Source organism: Aspergillus ochraceoroseus (assembly GCF_002846915.1).
Source record: "Aspergillus ochraceoroseus IBT 24754 chromosome Unknown P175scaffold_12, whole genome shotgun sequence".
NCBI classification, from domain to species: Eukaryota; Fungi; Ascomycota; class Eurotiomycetes; order Eurotiales; family Aspergillaceae; genus Aspergillus; species Aspergillus ochraceoroseus.
This window is the reverse complement of record NW_024468487.1, coordinates 222,216-239,916: the sequence shown is the minus strand read 5'-3', so window position 1 is coordinate 239,916 and position 17,701 is coordinate 222,216. Positions and strand designations below refer to the sequence as shown.

The 17,701-nt window shown below is 48.3% G+C and overlaps 6 protein-coding genes across 6 annotated transcripts; 3 read left to right on the top strand and 3 right to left on the bottom strand.

Moving 5' to 3' along the window:
* Window positions 1-1,362: 1,362 nt before the first annotated feature.
* P175DRAFT_0402866 (uncharacterized protein) lies at window positions 1,363-2,003 on the top strand (the record flags this gene model as incomplete). Its single annotated transcript, XM_040893002.1, has 2 exons — window positions 1,363-1,565; window positions 1,751-2,003. Coding segments are annotated over 2 exons (456 nt in total), but the record flags the coding sequence as incomplete, so codon positions are not given.
* A 741-nt stretch (window positions 2,004-2,744) lies between these two features.
* P175DRAFT_0536280 (uncharacterized protein) lies at window positions 2,745-3,147 on the bottom strand (the record flags this gene model as incomplete). Its single annotated transcript, XM_040900299.1, has 2 exons — window positions 2,745-3,039; window positions 3,119-3,147. The coding sequence occupies 2 exons, from the start codon at window positions 3,145-3,147 to the stop codon at window positions 2,745-2,747; spliced, it is 324 nt and encodes a 107-aa protein (XP_040748470.1).
* A 281-nt stretch (window positions 3,148-3,428) lies between these two features.
* On the bottom strand, window positions 3,429-5,318 carry P175DRAFT_0505222 (uncharacterized protein). The gene has a single exon (XM_040898042.1). It carries the CDS (start codon window positions 4,883-4,885, stop codon window positions 3,572-3,574), a length of 1,314 nt encoding a protein of 437 aa, XP_040748469.1. The 5' UTR covers window positions 4,886-5,318; the 3' UTR covers window positions 3,429-3,571.
* Window positions 5,319-5,354: 36 nt separating this feature from the next.
* P175DRAFT_0505220 (LMBR1 domain-containing protein) lies at window positions 5,355-7,935 on the bottom strand. Its single transcript, XM_040898041.1, has 3 exons — window positions 7,854-7,935; window positions 7,297-7,780; window positions 5,355-7,223 (listed from the first exon to the last, which is right to left on the bottom strand). The coding sequence occupies exons 2-3, from the start codon at window positions 7,602-7,604 to the stop codon at window positions 5,477-5,479; spliced, it is 2,055 nt and encodes a 684-aa protein (XP_040748468.1). The 5' UTR covers window positions 7,605-7,780; window positions 7,854-7,935; the 3' UTR covers window positions 5,355-5,476.
* Window positions 7,936-9,883: 1,948 nt separating this feature from the next.
* On the top strand, window positions 9,884-14,780 carry P175DRAFT_0512562 (uncharacterized protein; the record flags this gene model as incomplete). Its single annotated transcript, XM_040898690.1, has 4 exons — window positions 9,884-10,086; window positions 10,155-10,257; window positions 10,316-13,288; window positions 13,401-14,780. 4 exons carry the CDS (start codon window positions 9,884-9,886, stop codon window positions 14,778-14,780), a joined length of 4,659 nt encoding a protein of 1,552 aa, XP_040748467.1.
* Window positions 14,781-15,559: 779 nt separating this feature from the next.
* P175DRAFT_0487981 (putative nucleotide-sugar transporter) lies at window positions 15,560-17,531 on the top strand (the record flags this gene model as incomplete). Its single annotated transcript, XM_040895685.1, has 4 exons — window positions 15,560-15,643; window positions 15,702-15,778; window positions 15,856-16,728; window positions 16,790-17,531. 4 exons carry the CDS (start codon window positions 15,560-15,562, stop codon window positions 17,061-17,063), a joined length of 1,308 nt encoding a protein of 435 aa, XP_040748466.1. The 3' UTR covers window positions 17,064-17,531.
* Between the last annotated feature and the right edge of the window lie 170 nt (window positions 17,532-17,701).

The window sequence follows — 17,701 nt, the reverse complement described above, 5'->3', positions numbered from 1 at the left end:
AGAGAGAGAGAGAGAGGCTCTGTTCATTGCGGAGCCAATCTTGCATGGGGAGGCGGCTGGCGTGTCTCCCAGTAAGAGGGCCGTTTCCGTTCCTGGTGCAGTGTAATCCGGGCATTACTCCGTACCTGTTGTTATCGGTTTACCTTGGTTAAACTTAAAGTGCGGAGGATATCTGGTGGCTCAAGGGGATCCCGGAGCGAGAGGCGCACGGAATTAATAACATCCTGCCGGGTGACTGGGGATGGGTTATGCAGTTGGCCATTAGATGTCACGAGCAGCAGCACCTCTGGGATGATGACTGCACCGATTGTTGGGCCAGACTCTTATTAGTTGTGGTATAACGAATAGCAAGAAAAGAAAAGAAGTAAGAATACATCGAACTTCCCGTACATAACAATTCCACTTACTGTTTCACGAAAGACCAAGATTTACAGACTCGTACTCTGCTCATCACGTTCACGACGACCACGAAGAACCACGAAAGAAGACAGGACAGTATTAGAATCGATACTACAATTCAAGTCAAGCCTGATCGATGATCGGGTACGTACCGTCGTACAACATATTATTTAGGCAGGAATTTTCGGCACTATTGGAAGCTATCGAGATAGGGCTAGAGACTGACCCACCACCAGATTCAAAAAGTTCCGTAGTCCGTACTCCGTACGTACTCCGTAGACTCCGACCATCAGAATAGACTCAGATGTAATTCTAGGTAGATTGTACCGATCGTTTCTATACCACGAGGCAAACTGCCAGTCCAGTACCTCGCTAGGATGCAATGAGAAGCAACAGGATGAGGATGGAAATCTTCTAGTAGGTTCGGGTAAAGAGTTCGGTAGGTAGTCAATATTAGTATTAACCACTCTAAATACCTTTTAAGTGGCGATAATTGGGATATAAAAAGCGTCATTTTATATGGATTACCGCGTATGGCAGATCGGTTGGGAAATATGGTAAATAACGTCACCTATTACTATAATGATGTAAGGTGGACTTGGAAGAGTAGGCGTTAGAGAATCCTCATAGAACCAGTTCATAAGGTGATCTGATATTAGAGCGTATAGTAAATTGTTCGGCATTTCTACCCGAGATTAAAAAACACACTATTGATATTTTTTTGGGGCTCTTTTTTTCAATAGTTTACTTTGGAGTGTCTTCCATAATAGATAAAGTAGGGAGGATTCCTCCTCTTGATTTAGGTAAACTGTTCTGTTCTCTGGTGTCTCGAGTTACAAAATCCACTGATACTACTATTTCTGCATACTCATTTTCACCCCAAAAATGCATCTCTGGCAGTTATATTCTTTTCTTGCCTTGGCCTTCTCGCTGTTCTCCACAGCTGCAGCATCATCCGATGCTCTGAACGTGACTGTCCTCGGGGCTGCAAATAACCACTCCACCTTGGAGTGCTGGTCCCTAGAGCCGGGATTTACCGTCTCTCCACAGGCAGGCACCGCAGGGTCGGAGGTTCTTTCTTTGGGCCTGCTAGGAGGCACGAATGCATCCTATGTCGTGGTTCCGGCCGAGTTTGACGGTGGAGGGCATAATGCCCCTGCGGTACAGTAAGTCCCAGCCCATTTTCCTTAGCCAGGGGCACATTGCAAGGCAGCCTGTCGCGTTCTACCTTCTAGTAGCCAAACTGCTAGAAGTGGAAATAAAACGCCCGAAACATTCGAACCAAAAGTGAAAACGGGGAATCGTCACTGGACACTTTTTTTTTACTAACTTGCTCATGTGCTCGCTATAGATGGGTGGTCTTCCTCTCCGGGCTCGCGCATATTACTCTCCCACATTCCAAACATGAAGCCTGGATCCGGGGAGGTAAACACGGTACAATACTGGCTTTGGATACCGCGGCTGTTAGTGCCGATGGACATAATACAACATACCCTAGTCGGGACATCACAATTGGGCTGCAATTGCCTATTGCCGGAGGGAAAATCCCAGAGCACGAGTTTCTCCATATGGGAGCTTGTCGCCATGAGGAGCTGGAGCTGTAAATCTGTGTCAATGTTGGCTTTGTTTTGCTCGTCGCGTTTCTACATAATAGGGTAGATGCGTTTTAGCAGGAAAAAAAAAAGGGGACTTCGTAACATAAGCAGCCCAGGCTCATAGTATAGTTTGTAGTTAAGAAGCTCGCCTAGTTAGAAAAGTTACTGAAGATCCATATACGTTCGCTTTCTTCCATCTTGGGATGTTTCCAGGGGTTGAGAGGGAGGATACTGTCGGCTCAGGGGGCGAATCGGCAAGATTCGTCGATTGCTGCTGTCTTTACCAACTAGCATCTATTTCCTAATTACGGCCCTCGGGTCTAAATCCTTCCAGAATGATCTGGTCTATGCTTGCGCTTCTTGGCTTTATCCTGTGGTGGTTTCTCCCTTTCGCTGTGTGCACTTAAAAGTCTCTTCAGCGGCGAATGCTGAACTGAATGATCTCCTAGTAGGAAACGAAAGATCCTCGAATTAGATAAGGCTGAAGGTGCGGAAGTTGGCATGTATGGAGTATATTATTAGATCATCTTCCCTATCTCTCCTTGTGTTAACTGATGCTTCTCAGACCCAGAAGCTATATAAACCGAATTTGGTAGGGGAAGGGAGCAACAACTTAGCCCTTTATTCTCCTTACACACGTTGCTTTTTGGCCTTCCAACTCCAACAACACCCTTACATTGTGAGCTGAAATCGCCAGGTATAATCTTCCAGCTACACTAGAGACTCATCAAGATGAGGTTGAGATTGGTGCTAACTGCTCTGGAGATAGTGCGATTGTTTAATGCAATTCGAGGTATCCAACACCACGATGGCAGGCCGAAGAGCAGGACCTGCAAGGCGCGTGCTAGCCCCGAGAGCATGGCCTATATCAGGAGGAATCATCACATAGGTATTCTGCAGGTCACCGATCTTGATGGGGACTTTCTGCTTCTCCAGCTTCCCATCTTGCCCGTGGTGGATGAACTCTGCAGTGGCCTGGTAGTAGTACTTTGTGGTGGTCTTATTTGCTTCCGTAAAGCAGCAGCAACGGGTCACATTTTGAGGGCTATGTATGTATGAAGGAAGATTCCTTTGAATTCGCGGGGGTGGATTCTAATGGAGTTTGAAGAGATGAAATTAAGTACTTGTGTAAACAGGCGGTAACAGCAGGCATGTGGACTGAAAGGGAAGTGAAGATTCCAACAGCTTGGCATAACATTCCGGGAGGATTGTTTTATATAGCTCTTGAATACTAGTATTACTATATATACAACAACATCCAGCTACTACTAGTAGTGCTAAATTCCAACACCAGCTAGGTAATTTCAGGTATCTTACCTAGGTGCTCTTGATATTGTTTACCCTGTCCTTCCCGTATATGATGGGAATGGAAATTGTCCTGGGAGATAAAATATATATATGTATTATGATAATGGCTGTATTATACACCAAAAATAAAAAAAAATCTAGAATTATATCATTGACCTTTGAAATACCCCTTAAATATACATCAAGAAAACCAGTGATCAGAGAGCAAATCAAGTAGAAAAGAAGATTAGCCAAAACGAAAAAAAAGCATGGCAACAAGAACGGTAGGATTAAAGCTTTGCTGCCTGGTCGAGGCTGGAAAGCATCTTCTGCGTCTCCTTGATCAGAGCCCGGCGTGCAGTTCGGGTATCATCATCGGTAGATTCAATGCCGTCCGCCTTGAGAATCACCTGCGCCAAGATCGTCTCCGCGAGTTTCTTGTGCTCGAATTCGCGTGATTTCGGCTCAGAGGGCGGGCTAGCGATGTATGCTTCGCAGAGCGGTAGTAGGTCTCGGTGGAAGTATACGGTCAAGGCTCTTACTTGCTCGGGTGCGTTGGGCAAGGCATTTAGGTTCGGTGCGGGAGGGGGTAATCCCGAGCGACCACTGGATGATGTTGGTCGTTGTGATGGAGGCGGAACTAGTTCGGGCTGAGTCTCCCCAGGCTGCTGCTGCTTCTTCTTCTTCTTGCCCTTGGATTTTCCTTTACCCTTGTTTTTCTTCCCTTTACCTTCGGAGGGACCGTCCGGTACGCGCGGGTCATCCTGACGGCCCGAGTCGCTGATTCTCTCAGCGTCGGAGACATCGCTCGGAGTCCTCGCTCCCGACTGAACCTCCGACACCACGCACAGAACCTCCGATCGCTGTTTCAGACCCTCCACTCGACAAGGCAGGGAGTCATTGCCTAGCAGCTTACCCTTGTAGAGGAGTCTGATACGATTCGGATCCGCCGTCTTGGTGACCTCCGCGGCGCTTTGCCTCAACTGGCCCACACTAAGGGTGCCGTCGTTGATCGAGTAAGGCGGGAAATGCAGCTCGTAGGTGACTTTGCGGTGGTTGAGGAGGAGTTTATCGGGCTCTGTGTCGTTGTCCTCAGGATCCCCCCTCTGGAGGTACGTATTTTCGTATACGTGCGTGGGAGGGTCCACAATACCGTTAGGTCCAAGGTAGGAGTAGGGTCGATCACGCTCGCGATCACCGAGCGGGGATGTACTGGGGACGTCGCTGTAGGAAGGAGAGCGGCGCCAGAAGCTGCGCCAAGACATGACCACGAGGGCAATCGCACAGGCAACGAGGGTGAAGGCGATCGAAGATTTCTGGGAATCTGAGGCGAGCGTGCGGTAATAGGAGGGCCAATCGGGGGGAGAAGTGAGAGCGCGCAAGAAGGGCGTCGACGACGATGAGGCTGAACCGGAGACGAGGGGAGTAACCAATTTGTGGTGGAGGGAATGCAGGGAGGAGGGGAGACTGGTGGTTATATAATCGAGGTAGGATGCACACGTCTCGCCCAGCGCCAGAGAGGACTGGGAAATGTGTGAGAGCAGCTGGGTCATGGATTTATGAACCAGAGGCACAGCGAGGATGTCTTGTGGTGTTGAGGTCATGGAAGCTGGCCTTAGTTTAGTTTCTTTTTCCGGCATCGGCTTACTATTTTGTCAAGCGGAGCCTTGCCTGAGGCCTGAGCTCCTTGTATTCTGTCGTGACTCAGCCACAGTTGAGCCACAGTTAGCCAGTGTTGATACCTGATTTGTAGACCAGCATCCAAATCATCTGGAAGTCTAGGTAATTGATGCTGAGCATGATCTGGGATGAAAGTTCATGATTACTAGTACTTCCATCTGACCGTACATCCATACGACCGGTAGCAGGGTACTCTACAGCCTTCCACCTGCAGGCGCAACACCTGGTCCATAGAGGAGATACAAGAGACTCGGCGCCTGGTGGCAATTAAAAGTTTCGTCATCTGATCTCGCTATCGGATAATCTCGGTTGTTGTCCGATCTCTCCCTGGCCGTCGTCGGAATTATCGCAATATTTTTTTGGAGAGAGAGAGAGAGAGAGAAAAAAAAGATGGCTTGAATATGGACAATAATAGAGGTACTATACTATATATATTAGGTGATATCATACAGGGAAAAAAAAAAAAATCGTGTCTAGTTAAAACGCCTTTGCAATGCGATATAGAGTTCGTCCTTCTATATTCTGACCCCACCATTCGCGGGCCGCCCGCCAAACCATCTAGCGAGACCCCCATTCCCATCGGGACCGTCATTGCTCATCCACCGAGGAAGCTGAAAGGAATCGCCTTGCAGCCACTGAGGTCGGCTGGCGGTCTCAATGGTATTTCTGACCCGATGGGCAAAGGACTGGAAAAAGTTTTCCTCGTCCTGGTTCTCATCCTCCTCTACAGCAGAGGATATAGCAACCGCACCCCTGGGAGCCCCGGATGGCCGTGTGGCGTTGTTTAAAGGGGTTCGCGAGGATGAGAATGCTTGGGTATTGCTATCCATGTTCGTTGACTCGCGAGGTGGCCGCCCAGTACGCGCAGACAGCCCAAGGGATCCGAGACTGTTCAATTCCCGATCAATGAGTTCCCGGCCCTCACGCCAGCCGCCTATTCCGTAGCCACTAGGATTGTTTTCCAAGTCATCATCCTCTTCTTCCAAAAGCCCGAAGCCACAAATGTTTCGCACGCGACCATAGAGATTGAAGAGAGCAGCACAGACCGGAAGGAGGATAAAGACAGGGAAGAAGTAATCAACCCCTTTCCCAAGGGGGGTCAGAACAATCCACTGGCCGAGAAATCGATAAAATGTAGTTCTCTGCTGGACATCCTTCGGCAGAAATGTCAGGAAGTTGTATGCAATGGGTACCGTAAGCCTGGCGACTAGCCCCGCATACCAGCACGCACTCTCTCCGTATGTGTTCCGACGGACCAGCGCTCGATTGCCCCACACTTTGGCATCGTTGACGCCAACCAAGGCTGCAGAGCACATGTAAAGCAACCACATAGAGGCAATTACTTGTTTTCCAAAACCGATTGGTGCCGGATCCTGGTGATATGAGATAATAGATAGCGTTACCACAGACAGGCGGGGGGCCAAAGACTTGATCAACTCCGACCAGACAACGCAGATCGACGCGGCTGCAAAGACTGCCCCCAGGAACAGACGGAAGCTGGGATAAAAATTCACATAGAGATGGTACCGCAGATAGGGGGTGAGGAGCTTCACTTGCGGGAGACAGGAGGAGCGCTGGGGGTATTGGCCAAATTCGAGTTTCTTCGATGCGGAAGAGTTTATGATTGCCTGCAGATCGGCAGCCGTTAGGATTAGACGATCCCACTCATCGACAAACCGAGCTTTCTGATGCCGGGCGCGTTGGAGACGTCTGGTCAAGTCCGCCAAATAGCGTTCTGTGATGACAGCGGGAACGGTGCTGGAACCGGCGGAAGGTTCCAATAGACCGGATCGAAGTTCTGGAGGGGTGGAAGTTTCTGCGAGCTCTTCTATCCAGTCCTGGAAATTGCGAGCGGAGCCAGTCTTCCGGTTTTGTAACTGGGCAACCTGAGACTCAAGGCTCTCCAGATCATTGATGGCATCCATCAGGCGGTCATGCAGTAAGGGCGCATGGGCTTGGAGTCTGCGTAGTCTGCCACTGACATTGGAATTGCGGAATAGCGTGCGTGGGATCGAAACCAAGCCATGGCCCATGAGATAGATGGCAAGAACGAGACCCCAGACGTAAGCTAGAGCCATTACTAGGGCCTTGATCGACGTAAAGTCAAAGCCATTTTGGATGCAAATATAAATAAACCCCACCGTTGCACAGCCCAACACAATCATTTGATACCGTGCGTTGGAGCGGATAGAATATTGGATGCGGCCCTTGGCATCGCGGTATCCGGAATCGATATATTCGCCGAGCAACGGGAGAATAGCCCTGGGGGACGGAAGCATCGGAGATTAGCATGAATGTACACCAGAGGAAAAGGCAACATATGTGCAATGCATACCACGTGAGGACAAAGATCAGCCAGTAGGCGATGCGCCAGGATACCAGGATGAGGCGATCTGGGAGCCAGATGGCCTTGGGTCCGGAGCCATCATCACGCGAGCTGGAGGCTAAATCAATGGGGACCAGAAGAACTACACTGGCTGGGAGGGCGAGCGCAAGGAAGACGGGGGTTGATAGATAAGCTGGCGTGGCTCGCAGTGTAAGGAAGCGTCGGAGGAGGAGCAGTACGAGGATGGAGATTATGACGAGGGCAAGGGTAAAGAATACAGAGGAACCGACCGAGATGGAAGCTATGGAGATCATCATGGTGGATGTGACAACGGAAGAAGGGAGGGTATGGGAGTTGATTTGCTCGATCAACAATAATTGATCATGTCGAGTCGGTGAGGTGGGTGGACTCAGAGAGGAACTATCGATCCAAGCCCCCGACGAGAGCGGAATATAGGTATGGAGTGGAAGGTACGGAAGAGGTAGTACTGTAACTATTGGGCGAGGGAATTAATAATAATAATAGGGCAGAAAGAGGATGACGGGTAAGAGCAAGGGGAACTTGACTTGCAAGGCACTGAGAATAATAATAGTAATAATCAAGGTTCTAGTTAGTTATTTCCAGACAAAATGACAAAGTGGAGGATCAAAAGGTGGACAGACAACAACAGGAACTCGGGAATAGGTTGACGACGACTCTTTTCCCCCGTTTGTACGATTGAGATGCGGTCACGTTGTGGTCACATGACATGGCTGCTTGCGGAGACATCAGCAGATGTAATTGGCTGAACGAGATTTGATTTTCCCGCCATAATTATTTCTATAAACCTAACTAGTGGACGGAGTACGAGTAGTTAAGTAATAATCCTAATATTAGTCTGTTCTGGTGATGGTGGTGTTGCTCGTAAAGAGACAAGGTTTTGTGCGACCTTGGTAGATAAATTAAGAATGAGGTACTTTTTCTATTACTTGTGCAGAGAGGTACATGATTATACTCTGTGTACGGTCCGCTTTATAGAAGACACACAATAGTTTCCTGATAAATTATAATCCGAAAAATCCGAAGCAGAAGAGGATATAAAACAAGAAAAAAGAAATCTTCAAGTCTCCTCAGGGTTGTACTTTGTGAACCGATAATAAAGGGAAGCAATGACTTCTTTTTATGTTGTCAAGTCCTACTAGTAGTCTTCCATAGTTACCTAAGGTACCTTAAACTACTTGAAGATCATGTCGAGGTCTAAAGGTCTAGTTCCTGGTGAGTCCCACACCTCTTTTTTTTTTGACAGGATCTTAAGTCTTACCTGAGTATCGCCTATTTTCTTCCTCTCTTCGTTTTCCTCTTGCTCCCTTGTTCGCCATTAATTGGGTACTTTCATCTATTATTTGCTCTTAGTAGTAGTAGTAGTAGTATTATTTTTCCTTTTCTTTTCTTTTCTTCCTCCTCTTCTTCTTCTTCTTGCTTTTGTGATTTCTTGTCATTTTCATTTTCTACTTTCTTCCACTTCTCTCTTCTCTCTTCTCTTTTTCTCTTTTTCCCTCTTCACCTCTTCCTAACTAGTAAGTATTGACCTATACCACGCCACTGGGCAGCATCTACCTACCTCTCTCTCTCTCTCCCACGGTTGCTTTCTCCTCTTCCCTTCTCTCCCGACCGATTGTTCCATTCTCTTTCCCACCCGCTCTTTTCTCCCCACTTCCTTTCCTCTTATCTTCTTTTCCTCTCTGATGATTCCGCTGCTGGTCCCTTGTTTTTTATTTTCCAATTTCAATTTTCTTCTTATCCGCCCATCTCGTTTCAAACTTGCCCCTACCTCATATTACGATCATCCTGATATGTTACTTTTTGATTAGATCTTTAAGCTTTTTTTTTCCCCTTCTTTTGTCCTTGAATATATATTTTTTTTCTTTATTTTTCTCTTACCCGATTTTCCCTTGGATCGTTTTGCGCGATCTAAAAATCCCCGTGGTTCATCAAGAGCTTCTCCCAAGTCGATACGAATCGTTCTGCAGCGGCTGGATCCCGTGTTACTGCAACATCCTTGTCACTGATCCAACCCTCTCTCTCTTTGCTCCTCCCACTCTTCCCCCCTTCTCCCCAAAGGCCACTTACCCGGTGTCTGCCAACGAACTTGCTTCAACTGAACGCTGGTGCCCGAACGCCTTGTTGCCCCCGTTGAGTTGGTCCCCTTGCTCTCTCTATCTACCTTTCTTCCCCCCTCTCCTCGATCTTTCTCCGTCATTATTCTACCACTCACCTTGCTTTATTTTGATCTACCCTTACTCATATTTATCCTAATTTCAACGTTATCGCTGTCTTGAAGCTGACTCTTTCTTGGATCTCCCGCAAAAGTCGCGTCTTTGACACCTATATTCTCGCGATTGTTTGATTCCGCTCGTCTTCTCTACCCCTCGGATTCATTGCCGCCTTTGCCGATCTCGAAGTCCGCCCTCGTCTCCACCGTCCTGAGCTTACATATCCCCTCGCTCGATTCGACCGTCGACAAAGGGTGACAGCTTTCATTTCCATCAGCGAATGCTGATTTCCAAGGAAGGCTTGCGTGGACTGCTCCTCGATCCCCATTGAGGGGGTTGTTGACATGAATCCCGCAAACTTCCCCAATGTCGCTGGGGGCTTGAACGGCGCCACGAAGCCGCATGGCCAAATGCAAGTTCCCCCCAAGGGCGATAATGGCCAGTATATTCTCGCAAATATTGCCCAAGCTCTACAGGCCCAGGGACCTTTCACTGGTTGGAGAGCCGGCCTCACAGTGAGAGATCGCACTCTCAAAGTCCATCACATGTGAGTTGCTGCCCCTTCGTGCACACACTTTCCACTGTACCATGGTACCTCGGCTGACCTCATATTAGGATCACTTCCCTCCGCCTAATACAGCCTCAAATAAATCTACAGAACGCAGCCCAGGCTGCCATGAATTTCGAACAGAAAGCCTTTAAAGAATCCAGGGATAAGGTAGGCTTCGTGTCTTCGAGAGTTAACCTACCAGTTGGGTCTGATCTAATTTCTATAGACCGAGTACGAAAGGGAATTTAGCGAGAAACTTGTCCATATTCGAGATACGCGTGCCCGACAGGCCGCTGTCATGCAGGGAGGCATGATGCAGCAACAACAACAACAACAGCAAGGTCCTGGTTCGGGCATGCAAGGCGTAGGACAGTCTCCATTCCCTCAGCAGATGACTCGACCGGTACAGGCATCCCCAATGCTGGGTCCCCAGCAAATGCAGATGGACATGAACGACCCGAATCAACAGGCCGCAATGCAGCATCGCCAACAGCAGCAACAGCAGCAACAGCAACAACAGCAACAACAGCAACAGCAGCAACAGCAGCAACAGCAACAACAGCAACAACAGCAGCAGCAGCAGCAGCAGCAGCAGCAACAACAACAACAACAACAACAACAACAACAACCTCCTCCAGCAATGCTTCAGCAACAACGCACACAACGGCCTGGTGGTAGTGCCGGCCTCTCCGATGAGCTTAACACTCTTTCACCCCAGGAATACGAGAACGTTTGCCGAATTGCAGCTCAAATCCTTCAAAAAACCTCTCAGGAAGATATGAATAAGATTAAAGTGAATTTGCAAAATATGAGCAACGAACAAAAACTTTATTTGTCGAAGAAGGGCATGGACCCAATCACATACTTTTTCCGTTGTCAGGCCTTGAACCAACTTCGCAGGTTCAAACGTTCACGCATGGAGATGGCCCGTAATGGACAGAACAATGGGGTTGACCCCAACAATGGAATGATTGGGGGGGATCCTATGATGAATCCTCAACAACGTCAAATGTTCCAGAACATGGTAAATCTTCAACGAAATCCTCAGTTCTCTATGGGCAACCAGCAAAACATCGATCCTTCCTCATTTATCGGCAATGTGGAGAATATTCAAGGTCAGCAAGCAGACGGCCTCCGCTCTCAGGAAGCAGGTCAACTTGTGGTCCCAGCTAGCTCTTCCCAGATGAACCAACCGCCTTTCAACACACCTCAGAATATGTTCCAAGTCGGGCAACAGCTTGGTCAAGGTGGTCAAGTGAACATGAATGGCGCGGGCATTAGCCCCCAATTTCTTGCGCAGCAGCATCTACCCGGCGCTCAAAGTGGTCCACAAGATAGAGCTCAACAGGCAGCTCAATTTCAATCCCAATCCCAGGCTCAGACCCAGGCCCAACGAGTACAAGCTGCACAGAAAGCCCAAATGGCTATTTCTCAGGTTGGCCAAGCTAATACCCACATGCAGCAGCAGATGGCTCAGCAAAGTCCAGCGATGCCCATGTTGAATCGTCCGATGGCCGCCCCCGGTCAGATGTCCCCTGCACAGGTTGCTGCCCAGATCCAACCTCAATCTAGACCACCAGGAATGGGGCAACAGCAGGGCAACGTCCAATCCCTGGGAGCTCAACAGGGGATGCCAAACCGGCCGGCGATCCCCCCAAATCTTCCTGCCCATGTCCAAGAACAACTGGCGCAAATGTCAAATGAGCAGCTCACAGCGTTTTTGATGAACCAGCGTCGTATACTTGCAAATAACCAGGCTATGGCAAGAGCAAATGCTGCCGCTCAACAACCTATGAGTATGCAGCAAACCATGTCACAGTCTGCTCAGGGCCAACAAATGGTCAACAGCCAGCTGGGTAACGCTCAAAATCTGCGAGCATCCCTAGGTTTACAGCAGCAACTTGCAGCCATGGGCCAAGCACAGCAAACTAATCAGATGATGCCGGGACAGCAGATGTCTGTTCAACAGCGCCAACAAACCCCGCAACAACGCCAACAAGACCTCTATAAGCTGCAATTCCTTCGTCAGCAAGCTAATAGTGGGGCGATGGAAATGACTCCGGATCAAATTAGAGAGATGGACCGCATGCCTTTCCCGGCGGCAATTCTGAATACCAACCCTAACGCAGCATCATTTCCAAAAAATATCAAAACCTGGGGCCAATTGAAGCAAATCGCAGCCACGAACCCCCAGCTTCTTAGTGGTATGGATATTTCGAAATTGATGACCTTGCAAAAGTTTCATCTTGCCCAGCTCCTTGCTCATGGTAAGGAAAATCCGAATAGGGCCGCAGAGCAGAATAATGGTCAAGCTCCTTGGATGCCTATGTCTTTTCAGGGCCAACAACAGCCCTTCATGAACCCCCAGCAATTCCAGGCAGGCCAGCAGCAGCCCCAAATAAGCATGCAACATATAAGACCCGTTACGGCACAGGATATCGCAGTAGCTCGCCAACGTTTGGGCCCCCAGGTGCAAAACCTTACTGACGAGCAGATTCGTGAAGCACTTGGACAAAGACGAATGCAAGCATCCCAGGCCCGTGCGGCCCAAGCTCTCCTGAATCAGCAGAACCAACTGTCACAGCCACCTCAGCAAACTCCAGTTTCTGTTGCGCCCTCTGCACCGCTGGTTAAATCCGAACCCCAACCTCAACAGCAAGTACCTCAGCAGAACCAACAAAACCAAGCCGCAAAACCCACGGCTGCAACACCGGCAAAGACAGCCAAAGTGGCTGCAAAGGCGGTGCCTGCGCCAAAAAGAAAAGCGCCGAATGAAGAACTCGCACCCCCTCGGACTTCACCCCTGCAAAAATCCGGGCCGCCAGCTACGCCTCAACAGGCACCGTCCCGGCCACAAATACCATTCACTCGGGAGCAACTGGCAGCAATGACGCCTCAGCAACGTGCGCAAGTTGAGGCGCATCTTCGTCGACAACAGGGCCAAGCGCGTGGGACGATCAACAGGGCCGCTGCGGAAGAGGCTTGGAACAATTTACCCGAAAAGATTCGACAGTTACATAACGAGATTTCTAAGAACGCCCCTCCTGATCAGCCCATTGCTGTGACTCCCGAACAGAGAGCTACTATGAACCAGCAGCTCCGTGACTGTACAGACTATCTGGGTAGAATGGACGCACTAGTTCAATTTATCTCTAAGATCCCCGGCCAAGAGAAGAACGTTCGAAACCTTCTTGGGATGGTATGTATGCTCAACAGCTTTCCCTTCCCCCCTCCCTTTTTCCTTCTTCTTGTACTTCTTTTTTTTTTTTTTTTCGCATTTTGGTATACTTTACTAACAACATTGAATATAGCGAATCCAATTGATGCGCCAGTTTAAGCCCGGACCTGATTGGATGCTCAATGATCAAATCACCATTACTCCGGATTCTCTTACGGGAACTACGAACTATATCAAGAAATTGTTCCATCACATGATTGCCCGTGTGAACCAGCAGCAGAATCAGTCTTCTGGTCAACGCCCTGGTGTTGCGCAGGGGACCAATGTACAACAACCCAACCAAAACACACCGGCGCTGAACGCAAGCAATTTGCAACAGCTCCAGCAACAGGAAGAGGCTCTTCAGCGGGCACGTAGGGCTTCGAGCCAAACTGCCTCGGGGGCTTCTAATCTTCCGCAGGCGCCGTTTGGGGCCCCGTCTCCCCAAGGTGTTCCGCATGCTTACGGACCTGGAAGTATACCCCCTCAAGAGTTGAAACTTCCGCCTCCAAAGAAGAGAAAGCAATCTCACCCAGGTACCACGCCGGTTATGGGAATTTCCGTTACCAAACCCCAAATGAACAAGCAAGTCGCTACCGAGCCGAAGCCCATTTCTGGTGCTTTCAAGTGTTCTATCCCTGAATGTCAGAACCACTATCAGGGCTTCGCTACCCAGAATGAGCTTGATAAACATGTGGAGGAGAATCACAAAGCGGAGGAACCCATCGATGACCCCCTGCAGTTTGCTCTCCAGAGTTTTGGAAAGCTCATAAAGGATGAGGACAAAGAGGATGTTCAGGCATTGAACAAGACATCGATCCTCTCGTCGCCTATTAAACATGAGGTCAAGATTGAGGGAACCACCCCTGCTACGGGCGCAACCCCAATGGGACGAATCTCAAGCCAGTTTGGACTAAAACCTGTTTCGCCAGCGCCGAGTCAGCAGCTCACCCCTGTCGTGTCTTCAGGTAAACCTCCCGGCTCCTCATCACTCAACCCTACCGCGAGCCGGGATGGGAAGAAAGAACCAAGGAAACCCGGTGACCAGGGCCCTACTTCGTTGGATACGGCAGCAAACGATCCCTGGGCAGATAGCGCGATATCCTTGGAAGCGATTCGCGACACATTCATGGACATGGGCGACGAGGGTGGTTTGGGCTTTGGTGCGATGGATGAATTCCTCAATGCGGAGATGTTTACTGGGACCCAGGATACTCCAGACTCTGTTGAGACTGGCCTAGTTACGCAAACCCCCAAGGATAATGAATTGTCGAAGAATGAAGACTTGAACGACAAAAATGCAAGCATAACGGAAAGTTCTTGGATTCCGGTGGAATGGTTTAATTTACCGGGTCGATTTGAGGACGGTTTATTGATGAATGAGTCCTGTGAGGACATCGACTGGGACACGGTTGACCGCAGGGACGCGACTATGAGTGTCGACGACAGTGGCATTGCTATTTACGCCATGTAAAGAGAAGATCTTATGGGAATTATTAATGATTAAAGCAGGCGAATGGTGTGTGTTGTATGCTCTATATTGATATCCCACCCCCTTTTTTTTCTTCTAAATCCTTCAGTTTCTTTGTTTATTTTGGCCCAAATGTGAATGACTTATGTATAATAAGCCGAGAGGGATCAGGGGGTTTTCCTTTCCTTCTTTGTTTCAATCTTGCCAGGTTCATTTTGTGAATTATTAGCCCCGGCGTTTCAAAGGAAGGGTATTTCTGTGAAGTGTGTGGAAAGTTGCAGGGTAATGGAGTATCTGAGGCTTTCTTTAAAATAAATACCAAGTTTCTTCACATGGATATCTCACTAGTTAGTTAACTAGTTAACTACTCTATGGTACTGTTTATAAGCAGTAGATGTGGAGTTGGTAACTAGTTAACTATCTATAATTATGTAACTAATGTAACTATGGTATCGGGTGATCAGCCACTGCTGATAAGCAGGTTATCCGTACAACTTCCCCAAAGCTCAACAACACATCATCTTCATCTTAACTCATCTCGCTCCTAACTATCCGCACCATCCTCGACTGAAAATGGGCTTCCAATAAGTCGTCCTTGAACACTAAATCTGCTTCATATTGTTTATTCGACCCTTTTTTTTTTCGGTCAAATCCCAACAAAGTCCTCCAAGATCGTCCAAGAACCTACCCACCGAGCTCACCAAACCACCCCAGTTTCGAACGCCGCCCTTTGTCCTTCTGTGCTATTATCGAGAGCCAGCTGTCCCAGCCCAGGATTCAAGATGGAGAATAAGGCTATTATACCGTTCCTGGTCACAATGATGCTTGTGACAGGAGTGTGCAATACCCTTCTTAATAAATATCAGGTGAGGGGAATTTCCCTTCACTTCACTTTCGATGAATAGTGCTCATACAAAAGGGAAGGACATGCAATGTGTAAGAAACTGTGATTCTCCAAATCCCAAAGACCATCGCCACTTTGAACAACCAGTTATCCAAACGTAAGTCCAGCCTTTTGCATAGAAGAAGACACTCAACATGGGCTGTTGCTTACCGTGTGCGCTTGTTACTGGAACAGGATTCAGATGTTTATCGGCGAGATGGGCTGCTGGCTCGTCGTTCTCATGTCCTACATTTACAACCGTCATATTGCGTCGCGCCTACCCCAGAACCAGTCGCCCCTTTTGGCTGGTGGATATCGTCCTGTGAATACCGCTGATGGAGACGAGGAGGACCACACTGTCGAGGACTCCGATTTCAACAATGACCCTTCGAAGCCCCCTCGTCTCCCCGATGGTCGTATTCGGCTCCAAGGGCTCAGGACGTTCCTTCTTGCTGCTCCATCCTGCTGTGATATTGCAGGCACTACTCTAATGAATGTTGGTCTCCTCTTTGTCGCAGCCAGCATCTATCAGATGACACGTGGAGCTCTTGTTCTCTTTGTTGGGCTTTTCAGCGTTCTATTTCTCCATCGAAAGCTGTATTTATACCAGTGGCTCGCTCTTTTCGTCGTAGTTCTTGGAGTTGCACTAGTTGGCCTCGCAGGTGCTCTCTTTGATAATGGTAAGAATCATGATATTGATCAAGAAAGCGTTGTTGCTACTATCACTCTCGCAGCAAGGGAACTAAGGAACGCTGCTGAGACTCCTGAGGCCGTGAAGACTGTATTCGGCGTTGTCCTCATTGCCGCAGCTCAGATTTTCACTGCTTCACAGTTTGTGCTTGAAGAATGGATTCTGGAAAACTACGCCATGGATCCCCTTCAGGTTGTTGGTTGGGAGGGCATTTTTGGCTTCTCTGTGACTGTTATTGGGTCGATCATTTTGTACCTGACCGTGGGGCAGACCGAGGCAGGTCGTTATGGATATTTTGATGCTAAGGAGGGGTGGCGCCAAGTCCTAACTCATAGGGCCGTCGCTATTTCAAGTATGATGATTATGATTAGCATTGGGTACGTATCTCATTTCTTTCTCCTTGTCGTTAATTTATAACTAACATTTTCCCTCTCCTAGCGGCTTTAACTTTTTCGGACTCTCGGTTACCCGCTCTGTGTCTGCCACATCTCGCAGCACAATCGACACCTGCCGTACCCTCTTCATCTGGCTTGTTTCCTTGGGCCTCGGATGGGAGAGCTTCAAATGGCTCCAGGTTGCTGGATTTGCTCTCCTTGTATATGGAACCTTTTTGTTCAACGACATCATCCGTCCCCCACTCAAGGCCTGTCTACCTAGTGGGCTGAGGGAAAGAGAGGTTCTTTTGCCAGAGGAACCCATCGAGCACAATTAAACCCACCTTGTATACCTCTATCTCTCTCTCGACATATATATCTCTCTCTCCCCCGGAAGGATTAAATTTATTTGCACTGTTTCCTTTCTTTTCCTTCTTTTAGTTGAAGTGAGAATAAACGGACAAGTTTCTTTCCTTCTTTCTTTCAATTTTTTTTTTTTTTTTCGGTTTGAAATTTCCGGCTCATGATAACATACCACACATACTTACTGGAGTTTTTGGGATAGGCAGCTTGCATATATGCCTATTTGCTCTCGGCGATTGGATTGTTTTGTTATTTGCTTTGGATTCGTTATTTTATCCGATGGTCTGGTCAGATGGCTAGATGGCCAAATGTGCCAAGTTCAAGATATGATTAAATTAATGATTTCTATTGAGTGGTCTTGCGCTTGTCCAAGTTATTGGTATTTGTTTACTCGTACCTGTACCCTTTCCTCACATTCATCCTTATATAGTACTTGACTGATCAGGAAAAGATACTGTAGTAAACTTACGGAGTACCTGTAGTGGTTGAATTATGTGAGTGTACCCGAGGTAGGCAGTAGCTATTTGTATATGTATGTATATATGTATGTAGTGTATACATCACTATGTACAGGTGACACATGACTGACTTACTTCGTACTCACGGATAGGAA

Coding starts and splice junctions, on each gene's coding strand:
- P175DRAFT_0505220 (XM_040898041.1), bottom strand. CDS start 7,604: ATGATGATCTCCATAGCTTCCATCTCGGTCGGTTCCTCTGTATTCTTT. Junction 7,224..7,296: donor CTGATCTTTGTCCTCACGTG/GTATGCATTGCA, acceptor TCCGTCCCCCAG/GGCTATTCTCCCGTTGCTCG.
- P175DRAFT_0505222 (XM_040898042.1), bottom strand. CDS start 4,885: ATGACCTCAACACCACAAGACATCCTCGCTGTGCCTCTGGTTCATAAA.